General features: G+C 46.3%; 1 protein-coding gene and 1 non-coding gene across 2 annotated transcripts; one reads left to right on the top strand and one right to left on the bottom strand.

Moving 5' to 3' along the window:
- Positions 1–652: 652 nt before the first annotated feature.
- LOC112306642 (U1 spliceosomal RNA) lies at positions 653–816 on the bottom strand. The gene has a single exon (XR_002974972.1). It is a non-coding gene; the product is annotated as a U1 spliceosomal RNA (small nuclear RNA).
- Positions 817–17,309: 16,493 nt separating this feature from the next.
- Positions 17,310–24,225, top strand: SET (SET nuclear proto-oncogene). The gene is made up of 9 exons (XM_053920003.2): positions 17,310–17,430; positions 17,666–17,742; positions 19,286–19,343; positions 19,987–20,129; positions 20,483–20,586; positions 20,690–20,803; positions 21,485–21,655; positions 21,751–21,897; positions 22,436–24,225. Exons 2-9 carry the CDS (start codon positions 17,670–17,672, stop codon positions 22,457–22,459), a joined length of 834 nt encoding a protein of 277 aa, XP_053775978.1. The 5' UTR covers positions 17,310–17,430; positions 17,666–17,669; the 3' UTR covers positions 22,460–24,225.
- The last annotated feature ends 503 nt before the right edge of the window (positions 24,226–24,728 follow it).

Genomic DNA, 24,728 nt, shown 5'->3' with positions numbered 1-24,728 from the left:
AGTGCCTTTCAATCAGTTACCTTGTAAGGTTATGATGTATTTTATTCTGGGGCTACATCTTAACTCAGTGTTCTAACAAGTTCTGGAATTATCTTTTTTTAAAAAAAGATTCTGTTTATTCCTAGAGAGAGGGGGAAGGAGGGAGAAAAAGAAGGAGAGAAACATCGATGTGAGCCAGAAGCATCGAGAAATATTGATCGATTGTCTCTCAGATGTGCCCTGACCGGGAACCGAACCCCAAACCCAGGCATGTGTCCTGACCAGGAATCGAACCAGTGACCTTTTGCTTTGCAGGATGATGCCCAACCCACTGAGCCACACAGGTCAAGGCTGGAATTATCTTTTTAGTCTGATAGTCCTAAAAAATAAAAATTCCTCTATCCCTTGAAAATGGATTTGAGTCCTGGCTGCTGTAGCTCAGTGGGTTGAGCACGGGCTGAGGACCAAAGGGTCGCTGGTTCGATTCCTAGTCAGGGCACATGCCTGGGTTGCGGGCCGGGTCCCCAGTATCAAGAGGCAACCACACACTGATACTTCTCTCTCTCTCGTTCTCCTTCTCTTCCCCTCTGTCTAAAAATGAATAAATAAAATCCTTTAAAAAATGGATTTGATTTATTTATATATTTTTTTTAATTCTTTTTTTTTTTTCAACCAGAGGAGAGCACGAACACAGTCCCCCACCACCACAAATCACGCAGTCGAGTTTCCCATATTTGGAGAAATCGCAGGGGTCAGCACATCCCGAGTGCAATGGATGAGCCTCGCCCTGGGAAAGCCACCTTCATGATCATGGTATCTCCCCTGCCAGGTAAGTATTTTCTTTTTTAATTCTTATTTATTTATTTAATTACAGTTTATGGTCACTATTATTTTATATTAGTTTCGGGCGTACGGCTCAGCGGTTAGCCAATCGTACACTTCACGCAGTCCTTCCCCCGGGATTCCCTGCGCCCAGCTGGCCCCACACGCCGTCATCACAGTGTTCCCGACGCACTCCCTGTGCCGCACTGCCCATCCCCGTGACGTTCTGTAACCGCCAACCTGCGCTTCCCAGTCCCTTCACCTGTTTCGTCAGGCCCCCCACCCCCTCCCCTCTGCCAGTCATCAGTCTGTCCCTGCATCGCATCGGTGAGTCTGGTTCTGTCTTGTTTGTTTGTTTATATTGTTCTTTAGGTTCCACGTATAAAGGAAATCATTGGGTATGTGTCTTTCTCCAACTCACTTATTTCATTTAGTGTAATACCCTCTTGGTCCATCCATGCTGTTGCAAATGATAAAATTTTGTTTCTTTTTTTTTTTAAGTTTTGGGACTTTTTAAAGATTTTATTTATTTACTTATTTATAGAGAGAGGGGAAAGGAGGGAGAAAGAGATAGAGCAAAAACATCAATTGGCCTGCAACCCAGGTATGTGCCCTGAACATGCCCTGACCAGGAATTGAACCAGCAACCCTTTGGTTTGCCAGCCGGCACTCAATCCACTGAGCCACACTAGCCGGGGCTCGTTCTTTTTTTATGGCAAAGTAGTTTTCCATTGCATATAGGTAGCACGTCTTTTTAAATTTATTTTAAACATTGTATTTATCTTCAGAGAAAGGAAGAAAGAGAAGAAGAGAAACATCAGTGTGTGGTTGCCTCTCATGCACCCCTTACTGGGGACCTGGCCCACAACCCAGGCATGTGCCCTGACTGGGAATCAAACCAGCAATCCTTTGGTTCACAGGCCTATGCTCTACCCACTGAGCCACAGCAGCCAGGGAGGTACTGCATCTTCTTTATCCACTCTTCTACTTATGGGCAGCTTGGCTATTGTAAATAATGCTGCTGTGATCATAGGGGTGCATGTAGTCTTTCAAATTCGTGTTTTGGGTTTCTTCGGATATATTCCCAGAAGTGGAATCACTTAGGGCATAAGACAGTTTCATTTTCAAGGTTTTCAGGCCCCTCCACACTGTTTTCCACAGCAGCGGCACCGACCTGCAGCCCAACCCACAGCGCATGAGCGCTCCCCTTCCTCCTGTTCTCCACGTCCTCACCAGCGCGTCGTTTGTGAGATGGGTTTGATTTTCATTTTTTAAAAGATTTTATTTATTTATTTTTAGAAGAGAAAGGAAGAGCGGGGAGAGAGAGAGAGAGAGAGAGAGAGAGAGACATCTTTTCAGTTGCCTCTCACGTGCCCGCAAGTGGGGACCTGGGCGGCAACCTCAGGATGTGTCCTGACTGGAAATCGAACCAGCAACGTTTCACTTTGCAGGCTGGCACTCAATCCACTGAGCCACACCAGTCAGGGCGTGTAAGATGGAATTGATTTTAGAATCAAGATTTATTCAGAGACAAAATACAGTCACGCGCCACATAACAACATTTCAGTCAACAACAGACCACAACGCACGCCTCTGAGCAAAGCTACTGCGCTGCCGGTTGGGGAAAAGTGTCGCACAGCCAGCTATGTAGAGGGCGTGAGATGTATTCATCACAGTACACCACTGTGTCACTGGTTTATGTATTTACATATATACTTTTTATTGTTATTTTAGAGTGTATTCTTTCTACTTATAAAAAACGTTCGCTGTAAAACATCATGCCCCGTTATTGTGGCAGCGGCCTCACACATCTCGTGTTTATGGAGTCTCTGGATTGCAACATTTTCTCTCGTGCTTGATTTCATCTCCTGTTGTGGAAATGTAATGTAGCCTAAGCGTGCAATGTTTATAAAGTCCACAGTGGTGAACAATAATGTCACGTTCACTCACCACTCACTCACTGACTCACCCAGAGCCACTTCCAGCCCTGTAGGAAGTGCCCTATCCAGGTGTACCATTTTTTCCCTCCTTTCTGCATGTTTTTGCTGTACTGTTTCTATTTTTAGATACACAAGCACTTGCCATTGTGTTACAGTTCCCTGCGGTATTCAGTATAGTAACATGCCATCAGGCCGTAGCCTGGGGGCAGTAGGCTATGCCACTTGGCCTAGGTGTGTAGTAGGCTAGACCGGCTGGGTTTCTGCAAGAGCACTCCATGATGTTCGCCCAACAAAACTGCCCACGACACGTTTCTCAGGACGCATCCGTGGTTAAGTGGAACATGACTATAAATGTTGGGACTTAGCGGGGGGATCTCTTTCGATCTATCTATAAAATGTGTTGTGAATATGACTTTTGTTCCAGTTCATTTGGAAGAATAAAGCTGTAATTATGCCCAATAAAATCCCTGAGATTAAAGAATAATGAAACAAGCCAAGTTTCACCACATATGAAGACATAGATAAAGTAAACCCAGACATCAACGATGACACATACAGTTTCATTTGTATGAAATGTCCAGAAAAGGCAAATTTATAGAGACAAAGAATAGATTAGTGGGTGCCTGGGGCTGATGGTAGGAAAGGGCATGAGGCTTCTTTATGGGGTGATGGAAAATGTTCTAAAGTTAGATTGTAGTGATGATTGTACAGCTTTGTAAATGCACTAACAACCATTGAATTGTGTGCTTAAAATAAGTGAAATATATGGTGTGTAAATTATGCCTAAAAGAAGCTGTTTAAAAAAAGTAGTAGTCGCCCTGACTGGCGTGGCTCAGGGGGTTGGATGTCGCTGGTTTGATTCCTGGTCAGAGCACATGGCTGGGATGAGAGTTTGGTCCCCAGCTGGGGGCGTGAGAGAGGCAACCAATTGATGTTTCTCTCACACATCTGTGTTTCTCTCCCTCCATTTCTCCCTCCCTTTCCTATTTCTAAAAAATAAATAAATAAAATCTTTTTTAAAAGAGTAGTATTCCAAGTAGAATAATATAAACAATGTTTTTAAATTGATTTGAGAGAGAGAGAAAGGGCAAGGGAGAGAGAAACAGTGATGATTTGTTGTTTTGGGTCTTTGGAGCTACTGGTTGCTTACTGATTACAATAATGCTCTGTGTACTTCCACACATTTGCAAATTATTTTCCCAGGGTCGTGTAAGAGACCAGCAAGTAGCAAGTTTTATGGGATCTATAGCATTCCTAACTAAAAACAAGGGGGGAATATAGGTAACTGTTCCACATGGCATAGGGAATGTAGCCCAGGCCCCACTCGGAAAGGCCAGTGGGGAGCGAGGTCTGGCACATAGGACCCACACCCATGGATAGGTTTTCCTGTGGGGAATCAGGCCTGCATTGTACCTAGGCTGCTATGAGACTTGCTTTTGCTAAAACTCCCTCACCCTGGATTGAGGCACCAAATGCTTACTGCATATCTTTAAAGTAACTTCCTAAAATCTTTGCTAAACCTCCCAAGTATGGAGTGTAACCAGTTCAACCACCTTTCCCCTTGATCTGTAACATCCTTCTCTTTGAAGTAATTATATTCTTTCCTTTGTTATCTGTAAAAAGTAATCACCTACAGAGAACCTGTGCATAGTAAATGAGGATCATCCCCAATGTAATGTACCCAGAAAAGCAATAAAAGCCTGTCTAGGCAGGGGTCGAGGTCTCGGGCCCTCTTACCCTCTCTCACTCAGAGAGCAGCCATGCTGTCCCTTTTTCTCCACAGGACTTCTGTAGTCTGTGTGAATTTGTTTATTGCAGCCACAACGCACGGACCCTTCCGGCCTGGGTCCGCATCCTGTTGTTCCATTTACTGAGTCTTGCACGTGCTCTGACCCAGGATCAAGCCCAGAACCTTGGTGTATCGGGATGACACTGTAACCAACTGAGCTTCCCAGCCAGGGCTAAAGAATATTGAGTTGATACTGGAATAATCACGGATATCAGTTCAACTGCATAACAAGTCTAGAAACAGACTTAAGTATATGTTTTTGTTTTTGTTTTTTAATTTTAAAAGGCTGAGCTGTCGATTCCTTGCAATTTTGAAAGTCTTAAAACAGAGGAATTCTCTCTTAAAGAGCAAATCCCCTTCCAATCCTCTCCCCAGACCAACACTTCCTTGGAGCTAAAATGTATACCCACTTTACCTGGGACTCCAACTCGGCCCCTCCCTCTTGTTTGGTTGACTCTAACAACTTAGTTGAGATATACGTCATATACCATACAATTCAACTGTTTAAAGTATATCGCTTATTATTTTCACACTTGTGCAGTCGTCAACACAATCAATTTTAGGACATTTCATCACCCTCAAAAGAAATCCCAGGGAGCATTTGAAATTTTGCTCACCATCAGTTGGCTCAAATAAACTCTTATTAAAAAAAAAAAAAAAAAAAGCGTCCTGATCAGGTAGCTTAGTTGATTTGAGCATCAACCTCCTACAGCCCAGGGGTGTCAAACTCATTTTCACCCGGGGCCACATCAGCCTCACAGTTGCCTTCAAAGGGCCGGATGTAACTTTAGGACTGTATAATGTAACTACTCCTTAACTAGGGGCAAGGAGCTCGGCGTTGCCGCCGGGTACAAACAAGGTGCTGGGCCGGATAAATCAAGGTGGAGGGCCCACGGGCCTTGTGTTTGCCACCTGTGGTCTAGAATGTGCTCTCCCTGATGGTCTCAAGGTCTTTCCCCACTTCCTGGAAGTTCTGCCCAAATGCCGACTTACTAGAAAGGCCTTACCTTATTATGTGCGTTTTGCTCGAGAACTTTTCATAATCATTGCTACCTGGTATGCATTAGACAATAAATATGGACTGACTGACTAAGTGAATGTGGTTCTATGTAAGCAGATTTTCTTCTAAATATGTCAACTCCAGTATTTCTTTTGTCAACACTACGAACTCCAGCACCAGTTCTATTGAAAAAAATGCGACGTGTAAACAATTATTTGGGTAAAGTTAAACCTTACAAGCCGCAGTTATTCATTGAGAGATGGCTCTTGTGCTGCCCACTCCAACATTTCTTAGCACTTTTCACTGGAGCTTTCACATTAAGACTTAACCCACATGGCCCTGGCTGGTGTGGCTCAGTGGACTGAGTGATGGCCTGCGAACCGCCAAGCCGCAGGTTTGATTCCCGGTCGGGGCACTTGCCTGGGTTGGGGGCCGGGTCCCCGGATGGGGTTGTGCGAGGGGCAACCGATCCATGTATCTCTCGCACATCAATGTTTCTGTCCCTCTTTCTCCCTCCCTTCCCCTCTTTCTAAAAATAAATAAATAGGATCTTTTAAAAAGACAATCAGTACATATTAGATTTTTTAAAATGTGTTGGATCAACTGGCCAATCATCTGGGGGAAAAGTCTAGTTGTAATCCTGCCTCACATCACACTCCAGAATGAACTGAGACGGGTTACAACCTGTAATGTTAAAACGGGAGACAGACCAATAGAAGAAGAGAACACAGGTGATTATTCGCATCATCTTGGGATGGAGGAGTTCTCTGTGAGCATCACCAGTGGCAGCAAACACCAAAAAATGGAAAAGAAAACAAAGATCAAGGGCCTTGACTGCATAAAAATAAAAAACACTAGTGAGTCTCCCTCCACCCCACAATTAAAATATCACGTAAAAGACAATGAGAAGCAAATAACAACCTAGGGGAAAATTTTTTGCAACATAGAAGAGAGAAGGCTTATGTGCTTAATATGTAAAATACACTGATAAACTGACAAAGGAAAGAGAAACATCTCCCTAAGAAATTGGGCAAACTGCCTTTCCGGTGGTGACGACCTCCCCATGACCAGACGCCTCTCGCTGAGGATCTCCTTCATCCCTCTCCAGAGGAGAAGAGGAAACACAGGATGAGGAGCCTGGCGCGGAGCCCCAGTTCCTCCTTCACGGATGGGAAATGCCCGGGACTCCGGAACGGCGCCACTGTGCCGCGCCGCGCGCTGACGCTCGTTCTGCGTGCTGGCTGCTCCACTGTGCCCTGCCAGCCTACCGGAGGAAGCAGCGCCCAAGCGCCCCGAATCACGGCGGGTGGGGAGCCATCTCACTGAACACCTTTTGGATTTAAAAACGGGGGGTCAGTGGACACAAACGGGCAATTTACAAAAGAATAAATACCATCAGTCAAGAAGCATATGAAAACCTGTTGCATCTCACTGTACTACTAACTCCGAGATAAAATTGTCCGCCTAGCAGGGAGGAAGTTCCGAGAGTGCGGCAGGGTTGGGTGGCAAATAGCAAACCCTGCAGGACTGCACCTGAACAATCGGGCAGCACGTCAGAAGCCCTCACTAGTCTGCGCATTTTTTCACTCAACAACTGCAGATCAAGGAGTGTATCATAAGAAAGTAACCATGTGTGCGTGCCAAGATTTAGTTGCTGGGATGGTCATCACAACGTTGCTTATCCCATCAGCCCTGGCTGGTGTGGCTCAGTGGATTGAGTGCCGGCCTGCAAACCAAAGAGTCACAGGTTCAATTCCCAGTCAGGGCACATGCCTGGGTTGCAGGCCAGGTCACCAATAGGGGGCACTCAAGTGGCAACCACACATCAATGTTTCTCTCCCTCTCTTTCTCCCTCCCTTCTCCTCTCTAAAAATAAATAAGATCTTTAAAAAAAACCCATCAAAATAGTTGGAACATCTTAAGTTGCCATTTTCGTGGTCTAGGTAAATAAATTCTAGCACATTTATCCAACAAAATAATTCAGCAATGAAAAACATCACAGGAGAATAATAGCATGAAGAGACGTTAAAGGAAAATTGTTAATGCAAATAATTAGACTAAAAACCAGTTTGTGCTATAATCTGCATTTTTTAAAAAAGAATGTTCATGGAGGTGGCTCAGTTGTTTAGTGTGTCCCACACACCAAAAGACTGCAGTTTTGATCCCTGGTCGGTGAGCGTGCAGGAGGTAACCAATCAATGTTTTCCTCTCACATCTTCCTTCCTTCCTTCCTTCCTTCCTTCCTTCCTTCCTTCCTTCCTTCCTTCCTTCCTTCTTCTCTCTTTCTTTCTTCCTCTCTCTCTCTCTCTCTCAAATCAATAAGCATATACTCAAGTGAGGGTTTTATTTTAATTTAAAAATTAAAAAAAAGAATGTTCATGGAAGCATGAAATAGGAAAATATTGTATTTTATTTTAAATTTTAGAGAGAGAATAAGGGAGAGGGAGAGAGAGAGAGAAACACTGATTTGTTGTTCCACTTATTGATGCATTCTTTGGTTGATTCTTACATGTGCCCTGACCGGGGATCGAACCGGCAATCTTTGGGGTTATAGGACAACAGCCCAACCAGCTGGGCCACCCAGTCAAAGCTATAACTTTTTAATGACTATTAAGGAGCCAAAACACAGTGTGAGGGCAATGAAAAGAGAACCCGGTAAACTTCGGAACCTGGCACCCAATTACGACAAAGATTTGTCTTATTCCTAGTGCCTCCTTTGTGCTGAGTAGTGCGGAAGGAGGGAAATCAACAGGAGCCCGCCAGAGAAATCCCCTGGGGTCCTAGGAGACTCGGAGAAAGGTGTCAGTGTATTCTGAGCTCACCTGGCAATCAGGCTGTGTGGAGCAACTGTTTTATATCATGTTAAGACCAAAAGTGGTGTGAGGCAGTCAGTAAGACACAGGTTCAAATCCTGACTCTTCTGTCCTTTTGATTTGGGGGCAAGATTCTTTGACTATGGATTCTTCCTTTGGTTTGATTATGACTGTAAAATAAGGACATAACCCTAACCTGGAGGGTTCAAAAGGATGATGCCTAGTGAATGCCTCGCATACCGCTGAAGCTCAGTAACTGGTAGCTATTTATGGCTGCCCTACAGTGCGCGCAGGTAACTGCACAATACATACGGTGTTTTAACTGTTTTGGAAACTTCTGGTTCCAGCAGGGGGCCTCGCCTCAGGGTTAGAGAACATCCTGAGCTTGTCAACTTTTGGGTGGGGTGGGAGGACACCATTTGCCTTGCCTCCACCTGGTCCGCAGCCCATTCTGGCTTGGAGCAGATTTGCACAGTTGCCTAGTAACACCTCTGGGAATCCAGGAAGTTACAATTTTGGAAGCTGTACAAGAAAGGAAAGGTGGGGTCTGTTATTTTGAATTTAAGCTGACATGGGCCAAGTGGGTCTGTACCTAGATCTAGATACTGGAGCTCAGGTAATTTTTTAAAGTGTAATATAGTCATAAGATTCCAAATTGAAAATATGCAGCAGGGGGAGGGTGAAAGACCTCCCTCACACCCCTGTCCTCCCTTTCCCATAGCCTAGTCCTCTCCCCAGGAAAGGCCAAGTTTCCACCTTCCTGGGAGTCCTTCTGTTAAGTCCCTGTGTTCTAGGTATACATGGAAATGTTTTGTCGGTGGCAGAGCATTCCGAAGCCTAAAGAAGTTAGATCGTTCCCAGTCTTTGCTTTTATGATGTTGCAATGAATTGCCTTATACAGGTATCATCTCACGGCAGAGCGAGGACTCTGTAGGATAAATTCCTAGAAAGGGAATTTCTGGGGCAAAGGTATGTGTTTTTGCAGTTTTTAAAAAACGATTTTTATTTACTTATTTTTAGAGAGAGGGGAAAGGAGAGAGAAAGAGAGGGAGAGAAGCATCAATCACACCACCTGGGGAACTGGCCCATAACGGGGCGAGGGTGGGGGGGGTCTTGACTGGGAGGCACACCAGTAACCTTTCACACCAGCCAGAGCTGTTTTTGTGCTTTTGCATAGATACTTTTTAGGCTAAATTACCCCCAACAGGGTTGTGTCCATTTAAGCTGCAAGAGGCTGCATCTGTTTAAACTATAGGGACTTCTCCTCACACCCTTTCCCAGGAAAAGTGTTTCCAAACTTCTGGATCTCGGGTTGGTGGGGAAAAACAAGTAGCTTAAAGTTGGCGTTTTGTTTGTTTGTTTTTTAAGAGTTTACTTGTTTTTAGAGAGAGGGGAAAGAGAAAGGAGAGAAGCACCAACAGGGCACCTTGCACGTGCCCTGACAGGGTTTGCCTGGGCGTCCAACCGGCCACCCTCTGCTTTGCGGAATGGCACCCAACCAACTGAGCCACGGCAGTCAGGGCTCTAAGCAGTTTTAATCTGTGTTTGTTTTATAAAGCTCCTCTAGGCCGCCTCATTTCGCCCCTTCTTTGATTCTAGGAACTCAGCAGACCTGGTGCTGCATCACACCAGAACACCCGGTTCCAGCATGGGATTTGGGGTTTGCTCCTCTGCCTCCAGCAGTGTCCTTTGCTGATACTCCCAGAAACCTGTAGCCAGGAGTCTGTCCCCTCTTCCTGCTCGCATCCTGTTCCTTCTCATTGGCAGTCACCTGTTCATTCTGTGGTTTTGCTGAGTCCCAATTTTATTTAGAGAATTTTCATTTTTGTTTCCCATACTGTTGTTTTTGGACAATTTCTGCGGGGTAAAAATGGGGGAAAGATGACCCTTTTGTCTACAAATTGAAAACCCTAAAACAAAGAGGCAGGCAGTCTACGGCCATACTACCCTGAATGCGCCCCATCTTGTCTGATCTCGGAAGCTAAGCAGGGTTGGGCCTGGTTCGTACTTGGATGGGAGACAAAGAAGCAGGTATTGTTATCACCCATTTCACAGATGTAAATGCTGAGACTTAGGCTGGTCTCCCCTGTGAGAAGGTGATCCCACGGTCCTGGTTCTAGCTGTTAACTAAGTGATTTTCCTCCTGACCTGAGGCAAATCAGTTCTCTCAGGTCTGGGCTTGCCTATCTGTAAAACAAAGACACTGTGACTTTTAAAAGGTCTCAGAAGGATCCCAAAGACCCTCTGAAGCTGACAAAGAAGGGAAGGACAGAGGGGAGCAAGAGGTGATGGTGAGGGTATTCCACCAGAGGGACCTCAGCTTTTTCCTGGTATTGACATCGTTTACTTATGTCTGAGATTTATTTGGTTAAGAGAGTACTTGATGGGGAAAAGAAAACAGAAAAAAAAAAAAAAAAAAAGGAAAATCACTGTACTATCTCAGATGTTGCAAACTCATGGCCCATAGGCTGATAGTGACCTGACCACATATTTCATTTAATCCACAAAGTATGTATTTTTTTAAAAAAAATTATTGATTTTATTTATTTATTTATTTGAACCTGTGACCCTTTGGTTTGCAGGTCGGCGCTCAATCCACTGAGCTGTACCAGCCAGGGCTATTTGTTGATTTTAGGTAAGAGGGGAGAGAGAAACGACAGTTTGCTGTTCCACTTATTATGCATTCATTGGTTGAGTCTTGGATGTGCTCTGACCAGGGATCGAACCTTCAAGCTTGGTGTATCAAGACGATGCTCTAACCAACTGATGTACCTGGCCATGGCTCACAAAGTATGTTTTTATTAAAAAAAAAAAAAGATTTTATTTATTAACAGAGGAAAAGGAAGGGAGAAAGAGAGGGAGAGAAATATCAATGTGTGGTTGCCTCTTATGTACCCCCTACCGGGGACTTGGCCCGCAACCCAGGCATGTGCCCTGACTGGGAATCGAACTGTTGACCCTTTGATTCTCAGGCAGCACTCAAACCACTGAACCACAGCAGCCAGGGCACAAAGTATGTTTGTTTTGGGTTTTTTTTTTTTTTGTATTTTTTACAAAGTCTGTTTTTAAAATGTTTAATTATTAGTAACTTTTAAAAATCCAGAGGTTTCACATAAAAATGTGTAACTTTGGCTTCACTTTGGAAAAAAATCAAAGCTCTGACAACACAGGGTCACAAATCAGAGAGGTAGAAAAAGCCCCGGCCCCAGATCCAGAAACCGAACATCAGGCTACAAGGCCCCCACCAGTGACACCCTGCCCCAAGGCAAAGGAATCACACAATGACTTCCAACAGCCCAGGCCAGCTTGGCCTGTTTTTGTACTTCATACAAACGAAATCACACTGCCTGTGCTATTTTGCATCTTGTGTCTCTCACCCAACGTTACGTGTGCAGGCTGCACACACGTCGTTGCAGGGAGCTGCAGTCCACTGGCCTCGTTGTTCCTGTGTTCTCTCGTGTCAAAGCCTCACAACGTATGCATCTGACCATTGATAGGCATTTGTTCTCTTTCCAGATTTTGGCTTTTATGAATCTCGCGGCTGCACACATTCTAGCACACACTAATCACCCACGCAGGCTGGGGCAAAAGCAGGTTTGCAGTTTGAGCACGTGGTTTATTCTTGTATTTTTATTTATTTAAGTTTTTAATCGATTTGAGAGAGAGAGAGAGAGAGAGAGAAAAACATCAATTTGTTGTTCCCTTTATTTATGTGTTCATTGGTTGATTCTTGTATGTATTGTCCAGGGATTGAAGGCGCGATCTTGGTACATTGGGACGAGGCTCTAAGCAACTGAGCTACCTGGCCAGGGCCAATTCTTGTATTATTTATTTGTTATTGTAGTATTCCCCAATAGGAACGACTGGAATCCTACTTTTGCCCCACCCTGTGTTGGTGCACAGAGGGGTGCATTTCTGTTGGGGGTACAGCCTGGGGCGGAGTGGCTGGATGACGGAGTAAGTCAGCACGGAGTTCAGTGTTGGAGTTAGAGGTGCTAGTTCTCCAGAGCGGTTATATCCATTGACCTTCCATACCTGTTGCGAATTCCCCTTGAATTCCACTCTCTTGCCTTACACATAGTTATTACCTGACAGGGCCCAAAAGACATGGAGGTCTGTGACTCCCAGACAAGATGGCTTCAACATATTCTTTGAACTCCTGGCTCTTCTATCCTTTTCTGAAATGAGTGATGAATGGCTGCTTTCTAGGGTGCTTGCTTTTCCCTCTTTCTTTGTAATTCTTGATTGGGAATCCCTTATTTCAATATTCATTTATCCCTCCAAGCTGAGACCTGGACGTTGGGAATGAATGAGTTAGCCAGACATGGAGGCAGTGGGGCTGGAAGGACTAGAGAATGTTCCAGGCTGAGGTGAAGCAAATCACATTTAAGTTTTCTGGAGGCCAGAGGAAAAAAAGAAGAGAAGTTGTCAGCACTGCCTACCTAGGGGATTTGGGAAAGGGCTGCTGGGCAGACCCAGAGGGTCCTAGGGAGCCCTGGCCACTCCCCAGACGAAATACCTCCCCCGCCCATTCAGTGCCTAGAAGGGCCCTAGAGACGTGCAGGGAGCCACTAAAAGCAGCAGATCTTGATTGGAGGGTGGGTGAAAAGGGATGAGGCTGGGGGAGGGGAGTGAGGTGTATGTCCCACTGTCTTGTAAATATCCCCTCCAGTCAGGTCCGCTCAGGGCCTGCTTTAAAGCTCCCGCACCTGGGGCGGTCTCCTTTCGCCCAGCTTCTTCCAGCCGTGCAACCTCCCCTTGGTTAGATTCTCCGACTTTGCTCCCAGCATGGCTCCCAAACGCCCGTCTGCGCTCCCACCCGCAGCGAAGAAACCGAGACCTTCTGCTCCCAAGCCAGAGAAGAAGTCAACCGCTCTGGATTTGCCAAAGGAAGGTATGTCCCTACACTACGTTTTCTTCGAGATTTAAGGAACTTCTAAAGACTGACTCCTAAGTGTCTTTAAAAAAAGTTTTTTGTGTTTTTTTTGCCTAGTCTTTTTTGAGAGTTTTGAGGTGTGACCCCAAACTGCCCAGACGGGTTTTAAGTACAGGATGAGTGGATTTGGTTTATTTGAAGAAAAAAAACAAAGGGGGAAAACTGGGAGACCTGGAGCACGTGGAAGCTCATCCCTGCCCCCACCCCAACACCTACACCGAGCCTGTCTCCCAGCCCCTAAACACCCTCTTGGGTTCTCTGTCTTGGTACCTGGCACCATCGGCCAGCCTGAGGCTGGGGAGACACATGTGACCCCTTTCCTCTCTTTCACTGTCCCACATCCTGTCAGATCCCTCAGTAGTGGTGGTCCTGCCTCCTCAGCCTCTCTTCCCTCCACCTCTTTCCTGCTGCCACCGCTGGCCCACACTCCTGGTCACCTCCTCCTCCTCCTGCTGCTGCTGCTTCCAGCTTCCTCCTCCTCCCATCCAGTCCGAGCAAAGCCCGTCACGTGACTCATTGGCTTGCCGTCCCATTGCCCTCAGGTAAAGACTGAGACTTCCTGGGCTCTGCCTACCTACCTGGTCCCTGCTGACCTCTCCAAGTTCATGCTCTCTCCAGCACCTTTTACAACTCTTGGGGCTCCACTCCCTCATCTGGGGCCATCCACTTGTTCGTCTGGGGCCATGAATAAGAGAACATCTACTTGTTCTCTCCCCTGATCACTCTCCTCTCCTTACCTGTGCATGCGTCCTTGTTCTCCAGCTCTCTGCTGAAAAGTCACTTCTTAACACGCATGCATTTTCCCTTGAGTTGCTGGGCATTAGGAGCTCCCTGGTGCCTGTTGTGCGACCCCGGAGCAGCCCTTCATCATTATTTCGTGCTTGTCGGTTTCCTGTTTGCTCTTCCCCCCATTAACCCTAAACTTGGAGGTGAGGGCTTCCCTTTGCAGACACAGCTTCGAGCTGGGCACAGAGCAGACTGTTCTGGTGATCAGGGCTCCCCGCTAGAGTGGACATGTGGTGGGGCCTTCATGAGGGCTGGGTTTGGATAGGTGCAAGGCAGGAGAGCAGTGCCCTAGGAAAATGTGACGGTTGGTGCGCTGGCTCAGTGGGGAGGGGTTAGGGGTCCGGGGATCTTCCTAATTTGCAGGCTTGGCTGAAGCAAGGGAAGCAATGGGTTGGGTCCTCATGCCAATGCCCCCAGGGATGTGCTGGGTGACATGGAAAGTTTGAACCCACAGAGCCTTGGTCCAGGGGGCTGCGTAGACCTGCCCCACTGATGGCCCACTGGGGTAAAGTTCAAACTCAGCTCTGAGTGTGTGACCTTGCTGGGCAAGTGACAATAACCTGTGTTTTTCCCCTCTTCTGTAAAATGGGCTCAACAGTACCTATCTCTGAGGCTTCAAAAGAAGTAAAACACCTAAGGCAGAGATTGGTACACAATCTGTGTTCTTGAGATGGGTAGTAAATTCATTCCCACTTGTGAGCAGCAAAATGTGGGTGATCTTCCTGGTCTCCTTCCATTTAGCTTCCTGGGAGAATGAACGGGACGGGAAGGGGCCCCACAGTCCTTCCGAAGTGGTTCGTCCAAACCCAGATAACAGCTCATGCCATTCCCTGGGCACTGACCTGCTAGGCACTGTGCTGAGCCCTTCTCTCCATCGGCCCTCACAGCAACACCATGCTGTGGACAATAAGCCCATCTGACAGATCAGAAAAAGGAGGCTGGCCGAGATGGTGTGTGTGTGTGACGGAAGGCCACCCTAGCTAAGGTTTCCTGGTCATCCCGGGACACTGCTGCACTGTAGGCAGCACCGGCACGTCTCTGTCCCATTATCTAAGCTGTGGGCTTCTCCTCCTTCAGAAGGACGCTGGAGAGGAGAGGAGAGGAGAGGAGAGAGGGATGAATTCTGAGTGAGGTAAGAGGCCAAGGAGAGACCGCAGTGGATACTGGCACAGTGGGTGGATTATCTCTTGCTGTGTCCATGCCATTCCCTTGTTTGCCGAAACTCTTGCCCTTTTGCTTTCTCTTTCTCTTCCACTTCCTAGTGTGTGCTCCTTGCATTTATCCTGAGTGCTTGGGAAAGGTCAGGAAGAGGAGGAGCTGGACGGCCCTCAGGGCTGGGATTGTGGGAGGGAGCTCCGGAGCCTCTGCAGATGGTTGGGAAACACAGGTAGATCACGCTGTGGGTCACTGGCACCTACCTGTGAGCAGGCTTTGTGGAGCAGCAGCCCTTGGCACAGTGTTTTCCAGCATCTTTCATCACATTTGTGGGTCACGACATCATTTTAGTGGAGTGTACCCTGCTTTTAAAGGAAATAGAAGATGAAGGGGTCACATCACACTTGGTAAGGGTAAAGCATCGTTTTGTAACTTAGGGCAGGGGCTTTGCTGTCCACTCGCCTGGTTTAGAATATTGGCTCAGTCACTTGTATCGGAAAAAAAAAATTAAGTTTATCTGTGAAATGAGGCTATTAATACCTACCTTGTATTTCATGAGGCTTGAATGAGAAAATGCTTGTGCTTATCACAGCCTGTGGCCCGTGCTATGGGCTTCAGCAGTGCCCTGGAGCCTGGCATTTCTTCCCAACTCTGTTCAGTGACATCACGGTGCTAGCAGGAAACTGGCCAGGGCGACAGTATTTCTAGATAACCGAAATCAGCAAATGCTACACACCAGGGTTTTGGGTTTTTTTTTCTCTTCTGGAAGCCAGTCGTCAAACGTATACTAACAATTCTTTCTTTAAGCCTGTGCAGTTGGGATAGGTATGGGATTGAACTGGACTCAGTAGAGAATCAGATTTGGAGGAGGGAGGATTAGATGAAATTGTTTATTTTTTTGGAGAGTCCCAAGAAGGTATTTGTATTCTGTACTTGCGGACTGGATGCGAACTATTTAATATTTATCGATCGCTCACCATGAAGTGTCTTAACAATAAAGACACTGTCAGTTGTTCTTGCTGGAGGGCAAGTTATCCTGTATGGAACTCTGGTACACACATCCAGGGAAGCTTTTGCGGTCCATGTCTTGGGGCCCTGGAGTCAGGAGTAGAGTGGGGTACATTGCATTACCCGGAAAGCATTATTTAAACAAATGCCTTGGCCTTACCAAATGGTTGAAGACTTGGTCTCTAAAAGCAGGCCTATCATCTGTTACGTGGCAAAATGAACCTAACACCTTTCCACCCTTTCGTCAGTTGCGTGGTGCACGCTGCGCATTCGCACTAAGTAGGGCTTCTTGAAAGCGTTAGGTACTGGGTTAGGCCAAAAGGACAGGCCTCCCTGCCTTCAAGAGACTTCCATTTCAGTTGGGGCTTTTTTTGCATTTTATAATTTTGCATCTGTCAGCCTTTTTCGCATTTTATAACTTTATAACATAAATAGGTAGAGAGAATGGAAAAGTGACTTGCCCAAGGGCACACAGCCTACTTGACAGAACTTGGAATGAAAGCCAGAAAAAGGCCCTGTGAGCGGACTGGACAGCTTCAGGCTTTGCAAACAAGCCCGAGTGAGTCGGAGTAGCAGCCTCTCCATGTGGAAAATAGGATGGAAGTGTCGTCTTCCTCCCTCGTCTAAGAGGAATGCCCCAGCAGTGTTCCGGGAGGGGGAGAGTGAATGTATTCCTGGGTCCCAATGTTACTAGGAGATCTGCATTTACAAGGGGTTGCGAACACCCCTCTTTCCCACAGTGGAGGGAAGCAGCTCCGACACCACGTGATGCGCCCGCTGGGGGGGCCTGCGTTCGGCCCGGAGAGGCCCCGCCTCTCCGACCACCGCGCGCCGTAGCGCGCAAATGTCCCGGGTCGGGCTTGGAGAAGGGGAAAGCGGGGGAGGGGGAACGCGGCGCGGGGGGGCGGCCCCGTACGTCGCCGCGTTCCTTCCTCCCGCCTCTTCGCCAAGCCCTATGTCTCCTCGCCGAGGCTCCTCCCTCTCGTCCCGGGGCTCCAGCCAATGGCGAGGCGGCGCGAGCCTCTCCGGCCTGGGGCGGGGCTTGAGCGCAGGGCCTGGCGCGCCTGCGCCCTACCGCCCGCCCCTAGCCGAGAGGAGGAGGTGGAGGAGGAGGCGGCTCAGGGAGAACGAGCAGCGAGCTGGAGCGGGGAGCGTGAGTGAAGGATCCCAGCCGCTTGCCTGCCCGCCGCCGCCTCCCCTTCGTAAGCAGGAGCCCGGGCCGGGGCCCGGCACGTTGCCCCAGCCCCTCCCTCCTCGTCAGGCCGCGAGGGCAGCGCGCGCGAGCCAGGGGGAGGGAGAGCGAGCGGGCGCCGGGAGGAGGCGGCCGGACCGAGCGAGCGCCCGCGCGTGTGGCGTGAGGGGAAGCCGCTGCCCGCCCCCTTCGCCTTCCCATCTCTCCTCTCCCCCTCCCCGCTCCCCCCCCCGACCGCGGAGCAGCACCATGTCGGCGCCGGCGGCCAAAGTCAGTAAAAAGGAGCTCAACTCCAACCACGACGGGGCCGACGAGACCTCAGGTGAGGAGCAGGCGAGGCGGGGGCCGGCCCGCGCCGCCATCTTCGCCGCCCGCCCGGCCCGCAGGCCGCCGGCGGGGCCCGAGGCGTGTTGGGGGCGCCGGGCGGACGGGCCGGCGCGCGTCTCGGCGCCCTTTTTTGTGCGCGCGGGGCCGGGGCCGGGGCCGGGCTGGCGCCGCGGCGGCGGACGGCGCTGCGAGGCGGGGGCGCTGCGGCCTGCTCGGCGCGGGCGGAGGAGACCCCCCCTTCCTCTCCCCCCTCCCTCGCTCTCCTCCCCCTCCCTCCCTCCCGAGAAGCCTCTCTTTATTGTGCTCCGCCATGATGCCTCGCTCCCATCAGCCGCCGCCGCCGCCACATGGTGCGGCCGGACGCGGCCCCGCGCCGGGGCCTCCACGCGGCTCCCCCTTTGCGCCCGGCCCGCGGGCGGCACCCCCGTATCCCCTCCTGGAGGCCGGCCCCCGCGCGTCTCCCTGCCTGGAGCTGGGTCAGGGTGGGGGCGCGGGGGAGCACGCGGCCAGCGGTGCGTTGGGCCCGGGATGCCCCGGAGGATGCTCGGGTCGGCCCCCGGCACTCCCCACGTGGGGCGGCCACCCCGGCGCGGCCGGGCGCCGAGAAACCTGGCGTCGAGACCAGGGTGTCCGAGGGTCTTTACAATGGCTCTTGGGAAATTTCCTGCCTTTTCCGTTAAGGCTTTCTCGGCAGGGGGGCTGCAAACCCCGGGTTGGTTACCGGAAATGGACCGCGCTTTCAGGCCCCTTCACGCCCACTTAGCGTGTAGGTTTTGCAGCCTTTACCGGACAAAAGAGCACCTTTTCCAAGCGCACCTCTCTCCTCTCCCTTCTGTGGCTCTTAGTTTTCTCACTTCATGATTGGCTCCCTGTAAGTGTGCTCCAAGATGTTGGGCCGCATTTGAGATCAGCCCGCCTGAAATTGGGTTGGAGGGGTGAAAAGGTCTGATAAGAATCTTTGGGTTCGTATTCTAAGAAGGGAAAGTTGAGTGTTGAAGATGGTAGGGTAGTTCTGCGACCCTTCCGTGTCTTTGTAGGCGTGTCTGGTGTTTTAATTGTAGGTGCTGGGGGTTATTTTCAGCTTTCCATGAAGAGTGATTCTTCCGTTGAGATAGGTGGTGTCCTGGTTTCTGTTAATGTCATGGGTTACTTTGTGTGTTCTGGTTAACAGCTGGTCCTAGTGTATTGCAGGTATACAGCGTGATAAACTGTTTCTGACTAAGGTTTGTTTTGTATCTTTCATAATAGAATCTTTAACAATCTGACCTTTTTCCCCCGTAATGTAACTCTTAAAAAGTGCTGGAAACATTGTGAATAGCCTAGCAGATAGCATGGTTTATGAATGGTCTTTGAATTAAAAAGTAATTTGTCAACTGCTTCCATTGAACACGTGGAGGGCATGCCTTGTAGGCGGTTTCTCTTTCTGCAAACAACTTTATAGATACAACTCATCAAAGATAGTGTTCACATCAGCAAAGCTAGTTAAATGTATCTTCTAACTAGTATTGAGTTTTATGTACTTTTTTTTTTTTTTGCAGAAAAAGAACAGCAAGAGGCAATTGAACATATTGATGAAGTACAAAATGAAATAGACAGGTAAGGTTTTTTTAATTTACTTCCAGAAGTTTTCTGAAATGCATCTTAAGGTCTGGTGATTTTTGAAACCATGGTCAAATCTGTGTCCAATGGCTAAGTGCAGATGGTTACAACTTAGTTGGGAATATTAAGATTCAGTGATGTTTCTCTGTACAATATTTGTAGTCACCAAAAAGCTTTTGATGAAAGTACATTGACCTTGTAAAGATTGGGTTTGCTTTTCAAAGGCTACAAACTTTCTGACTCCCCCTGCACGGGGACTTCTGACAGTTCAGTGCGGCATCAGTGTTGCTCTGACTCCCCTATAACTTTGTTACTTGACCAGCAGTCTTTCATTCCCCTTCCTCTGGAGGGAGCCTGTTGAAGTTAGCCGGGTTTTAGAGTACTTGAAGTAAGTACACAGCGTTACTGCAATGCTGAGCTCAGGCACTTAGGTTTAAGAACTGCTGATTACTGAGTGCCTAACGCAGATCAAATTGCCATCTTAGTTTTGACTTGAGTTTATAGGTAGAAAAATCACGATGATTTGGTTATTTTAAGTAGGTACTTTGTGCTGTTATAAAGCTAACAAGTATTTTGTAGTCTCGACAATTTGTGGTTATTAAATACCATCATTATCAACATGTCTTTTCATTTGCTTCAGACTTAATGAACAAGCCAGTGAGGAGATTTTGAAAGTAGAACAGAAATATAACAAACTCCGCCAACCATTTTTTCAGAAGAGGTCAGAATTGATCGCCAAAATCCCAAATTTTTGGGTAACAACATTTGTCAACCATCCACAAGGTATGTTACAGCAGAGTGTTCATTAAAGTCTGGGGTGTCCACTTGTGAGGCGAGGCGAGGACTCGGTCCACTGTGTTGGTTACACGCAGAGGTTGAAACACTCAGGAGAGGCTTGTGATTAAATGCTTTCTATCAATTTAGAAGAGCGCATTCTAACTGAGGATTTCCTTTAGTTTCTTGATAAAAGGGTAGTGATAGCCCAAACACTCTGAGCCATTTGGTAATTAGTTAACAATGGGTTTATGAAAGCAAAGATGCTCACTAAATTTGGGAAATTTTTACAGTGCTTTAACAAGCACCTCCGTTGCGTTTAAATGCTTGTCTAATCTTCTGACCCATAATTGCTGGTCTAGTGTCTGCACTGCTTGGGGAAGAGGATGAGGAGGCGCTGCATTATTTGACAAGAGTTGAAGTGACAGAATTTGAAGATATTAAATCAGGTTACAGAATAGATTTTGTAAGTATCAGTAACTTTCGGTTGCCACTGTGGAAATTAACTTGAACCTTGGTTAGAAGAGCTGTTTGTATTGGTTTTTTAATCCTCTAATCATTTGTTACAGTATTTTGATGAAAATCCTTACTTTGAAAATAAAGTTCTCTCCAAAGAATTTCATCTGAATGAGAGTGGTGATCCATCTTCAAAGTCCACTGAAATCAAATGGAAATCTGGAAAGGTATTTGAAGAATTGTTGGGCAAAAATATTTGTATATTTTAGTTTAGTTGATTAATTTATCAATACTTTATGCTCTGATAATGTGTTATGCAAAAACCTTTAAAATATTTTTTTAAAAAACTTAAGTCAAATATAATAGTTCGGATTTCTTATAAACTACAGTACAAGTGTTTAAAGAAAGACACTGGGGTTTCTGGTTTCTTAATCGGTGGCCTAGCGCTTCAAATGGCATGCCGCTTCCCAAATCCACTTATGCCTGCATTTAATTAGTGAATATGTTTTATTTTCTTGAGATGTATGATTCATAGTTCATTTTTTATTGTATTTTTTCCCACTACCATTTACCCCCCATACCCTCTTTCACCTCCACCCACTCCTGTCTCCCTGGAAAATATTTAAATTACACTGTGTTAGACTGGTTGTGGAACTAATTTTATGAAAAAGCCAAATTTAGATGGTATCTTTTCAGGAAAAGCTAGTCGTACAAATTCAGCAATGGACTTTGTTCACTTAGAATTCTCCTTATATATTGTAATTTCTTCTGGATTAAAATAATAGTGTTGATAATATACTGATGTTCATTTTTTGTTCTCCTTTGGGTTAAAAATCTTACTCTTTAAATGATAAGGAATATAGGTCTCGTAGAGAACCTGTATCAAAGGTTCTTCCATCTTCGTTTAGGATTTGACGAAACGTTCAAGTCAAACGCAGAATAAAGCCAGCAGGAAGAGGCAGCACGAGGAACCGGAGAGCTTTTTCACCTGGTTTACTGACCATTCTGACGCAGGTGCAGATGAGTTAGGAGAAGTCATCAAAGATGATATTTGGCCAAACCCATTACAGTACTACTTGGTGAGTTGAGGACTTTTTATTCAAGGTTGCGCTTGTCTCATTGTTTGAAAATGAGTTCTCAATACAACTCTCGTTTTTGTTTCTGTTTTTTTAAGGTTCCTGATATGGATGACGAAGAAGGGGAAGGAGAAGAAGATGATGATGATGATGAAGAAGAAGAAGGGTTGGAAGATATTGATGAAGAAGGGGATGAGGATGAAGGTGAAGAAGATGAAGATGATGATGAGGGGGAGGAAGGAGAGGTAAAAGAAAATTTGGATAAGTCCAAAAAGATAATCTTTAAAGAATTCATTCATCCTGTTACTTTGGAAGATACGTATATGTAGGTAGGTGGGTAGGTAGGTAGGTAGGAAGAAAGAAAAATGGAACTGACTCAATGAATTATGGGAGAATGTAGAAAAGATAAGCTATGTTGTTGTTCCAAAGTTGAAAGAAATTTTGGTGAGCTGATTGGATCTGATTTAATTAATTCTGCTTTTGTGGTTAGTTTTTTATGACTACTCAATCCTGTCCTTCCCTTACCAGTACTTACTACAGGTGATAGGGGTAGTGTAGCTGGACACATGCTGAGAAATCTTCCAAATACCAAATTTGTGTGTATGTGAAATTACGTAGCTGGGTCTTTGAGCTGAGATTGATGCATAGGTTGTGGTGGGCGGGCTCATAAAATTAGACGCCCTCATAGCACGTTAGAGTGGTAGAGTCCATGGTCCCTGTGAGTGTTGGCGGCTGACCCCGGAATTAACCCTGAAGATTAACTGCCCCCTTCTTTTCTTACAGGAAGATGAAGGAGAAGATGACTAATGGAACACTGACGGATTCCAACCTTTTTTAATTTTCTCCAGTCCCTGGGAGCAAGTTGCAGTCTTTTTTTTTCCCCCCCCTCTTGTGCTCAGTCTCCCTGTTTTTGAGGTCTCTTTTCTCTCCTTTACACCATGGTTCTCACCTTATTTTGGGGGGGATGTACCTTGAGCAGAATACAGTGGGAAAAGAATCTCTGCCCCTTTCTGTTCCAAATTCATTTTTATCCCTTCCTATCTTGACAAAAACTTTATGGAATCAACACCACCGTGCTCTGTGGGAAAAAAGAAACACCTTCCGCCTCCTTAGCTCTGCTGGAAGCTGGAGGTTGCTAGGCCCCTGTGTAGTCGTGCATAGAATTCTAGCTTTTTTCCTCCTTTCTCTGTATATTGGGCTCAGAGATTACACTGTGTCTCTATGTGAATATGGACAGTTAGCATTTACCAACATGTATCTGTCTACTTTCTCTTGTTTAAAAAAAGAAAAAAAAAAAACTTAAAAAAAGGGGTTATAGAAGGTCAGCAAAGGGTGGGTTTGAGATGTTTGGGGGGGTTAAGTGGGCATTTGGACAACATGGCTTCTCCTTTGGCATGTTTAATCGTGATGTTAACGGACATCCTTGCAATTTAAGATGACACTTTTAAAATAAAATTCTCTCCTAATGATGACTTGAGCCCTGCCACTCCATGGGAGAATCAGCAGAACCTTGTAGGATCTTATTCGGAATTGACATTTCTCTATTGTAATTTTGTTCCTGTTTATTTTTAAATTTTCTTTTTGTTTCACTGGAAAGGAAAGATGATGCTCAGTTTTAAACGTTAAAAGTGTACAAGTTGCTTTGTTACAATAAAACTAAATGTGTACACAAAGAATTTGACGCTTTTCTCTCAGTACAGATTTCAAGATTGACTTGTATAACGTATTGTCAAATTTTGTCAACCTAACCGTATTTTTTGATATGCGCGTCACAGGCTGACCCCAGGGCGCTGTTTACTGAGTAAAGGGATTTGAATCAATGTATTAATGTCTCCGTAGTTGGGGAACATCATGAGTACAATTTGCTATCAGTTTTTGAAAATCTTCAAATCATTTGGGATACCAGATTGCTCAAAACTCAGTTCTGAGTATGTTGTACACTTAATTTTGTATTTCAGATTGGCATTTTTAAAAAAGGATCTATATTTACTCGGATATAATAATAGTGCCTGCCACCACCGTCAGACAGACCTGGTGCTCTAAAGCTGAGTTACACGCGGGGCTACTGCTGGCGTGTCTTTATTGGGACCATAAAATGTGGCCGAGAAGACAGGCGCTCAGTAAGAAGTCCGGATTGGTGGTTAAACTCAGGTCAGGACTCCTTGGTCTCTAAGTACCAGCTATTTAGCGTCTCCTTCTCAAATGAGACCCGTCTGTCTCCGTGAGTCTGGGTGAGATGGTGGACTCCGCTCTGTCTGCTAACTGCCGTTGTGCAAAGAACAACCTTTTGAGAAGCAACCTAATGCCTACGCTTTTTAATGCTGTAAAATATAATAGCTAAAATTAAATGCCACTTAACTTTTTCAGAGATTAATTAATGGACATCCTGGTCAAATTCAAAGCTTTTTGGTGTATAAAACTTTATAAATGGAACTATTCCATCAATAGGCAAAGTGAAATGAAAAACCTGTCTAGATGGATAGTATGTACTTTCTGCACAGGCCTCTGTCTAGTGAACACATCACTGTATACTGGTCAGGAATCTTGCTCCAATAAAGGAACGTAAAGATGTTTTTTGACTGGGGTCATTCTCCTTGTTTTGTAGAGAAATGTTTCTTGCTTTTGAATTTAGGTGATGTTTTTGTCTTGTTATTTGTGTTCATAGCGATGGGAGTGGGGAAATTCTTAAATAGTTGAAGCAGTAAGTATAGCACAGGTAACCTCTACATGAAAAGGTATGTATGAGACACGGATGACATACTGTTAATCTGAAATGTAAGCTTTGAGCAGAAGTCAAATTGATACACATGAAGGAAGCCTGTGGTTTTTGTAAACAAAGTTGCCGCTTACCAAAACTGGTTTATAAATGCTGGTGAGATCATGGAACTGTTAGGTTACAGGCTGCGTGGAGTCAGGTTTTATAATGCATCTTACGGGAATGTGGGAACAAGGAAAAAAGTCACTAAAGGTAATTTCTTCCCAGCTATTGAGATCACCCTTCAGACCCCTGCGCCTGCTGATCTTCAGGGAGTGCTGTTAGGCTGTGCGAAAACACAGTGGCAACCCCTAGTGCACT

Source organism: Desmodus rotundus, chromosome 1, assembly GCF_022682495.2.
Source record: "Desmodus rotundus isolate HL8 chromosome 1, HLdesRot8A.1, whole genome shotgun sequence".
Lineage (NCBI taxonomy): Eukaryota > Metazoa > Chordata > Mammalia > Chiroptera > Phyllostomidae > Desmodus > Desmodus rotundus.
Note: the sequence above shows the minus strand (reverse complement) of the source record. Positions and strands in the feature narration are given on the sequence as shown.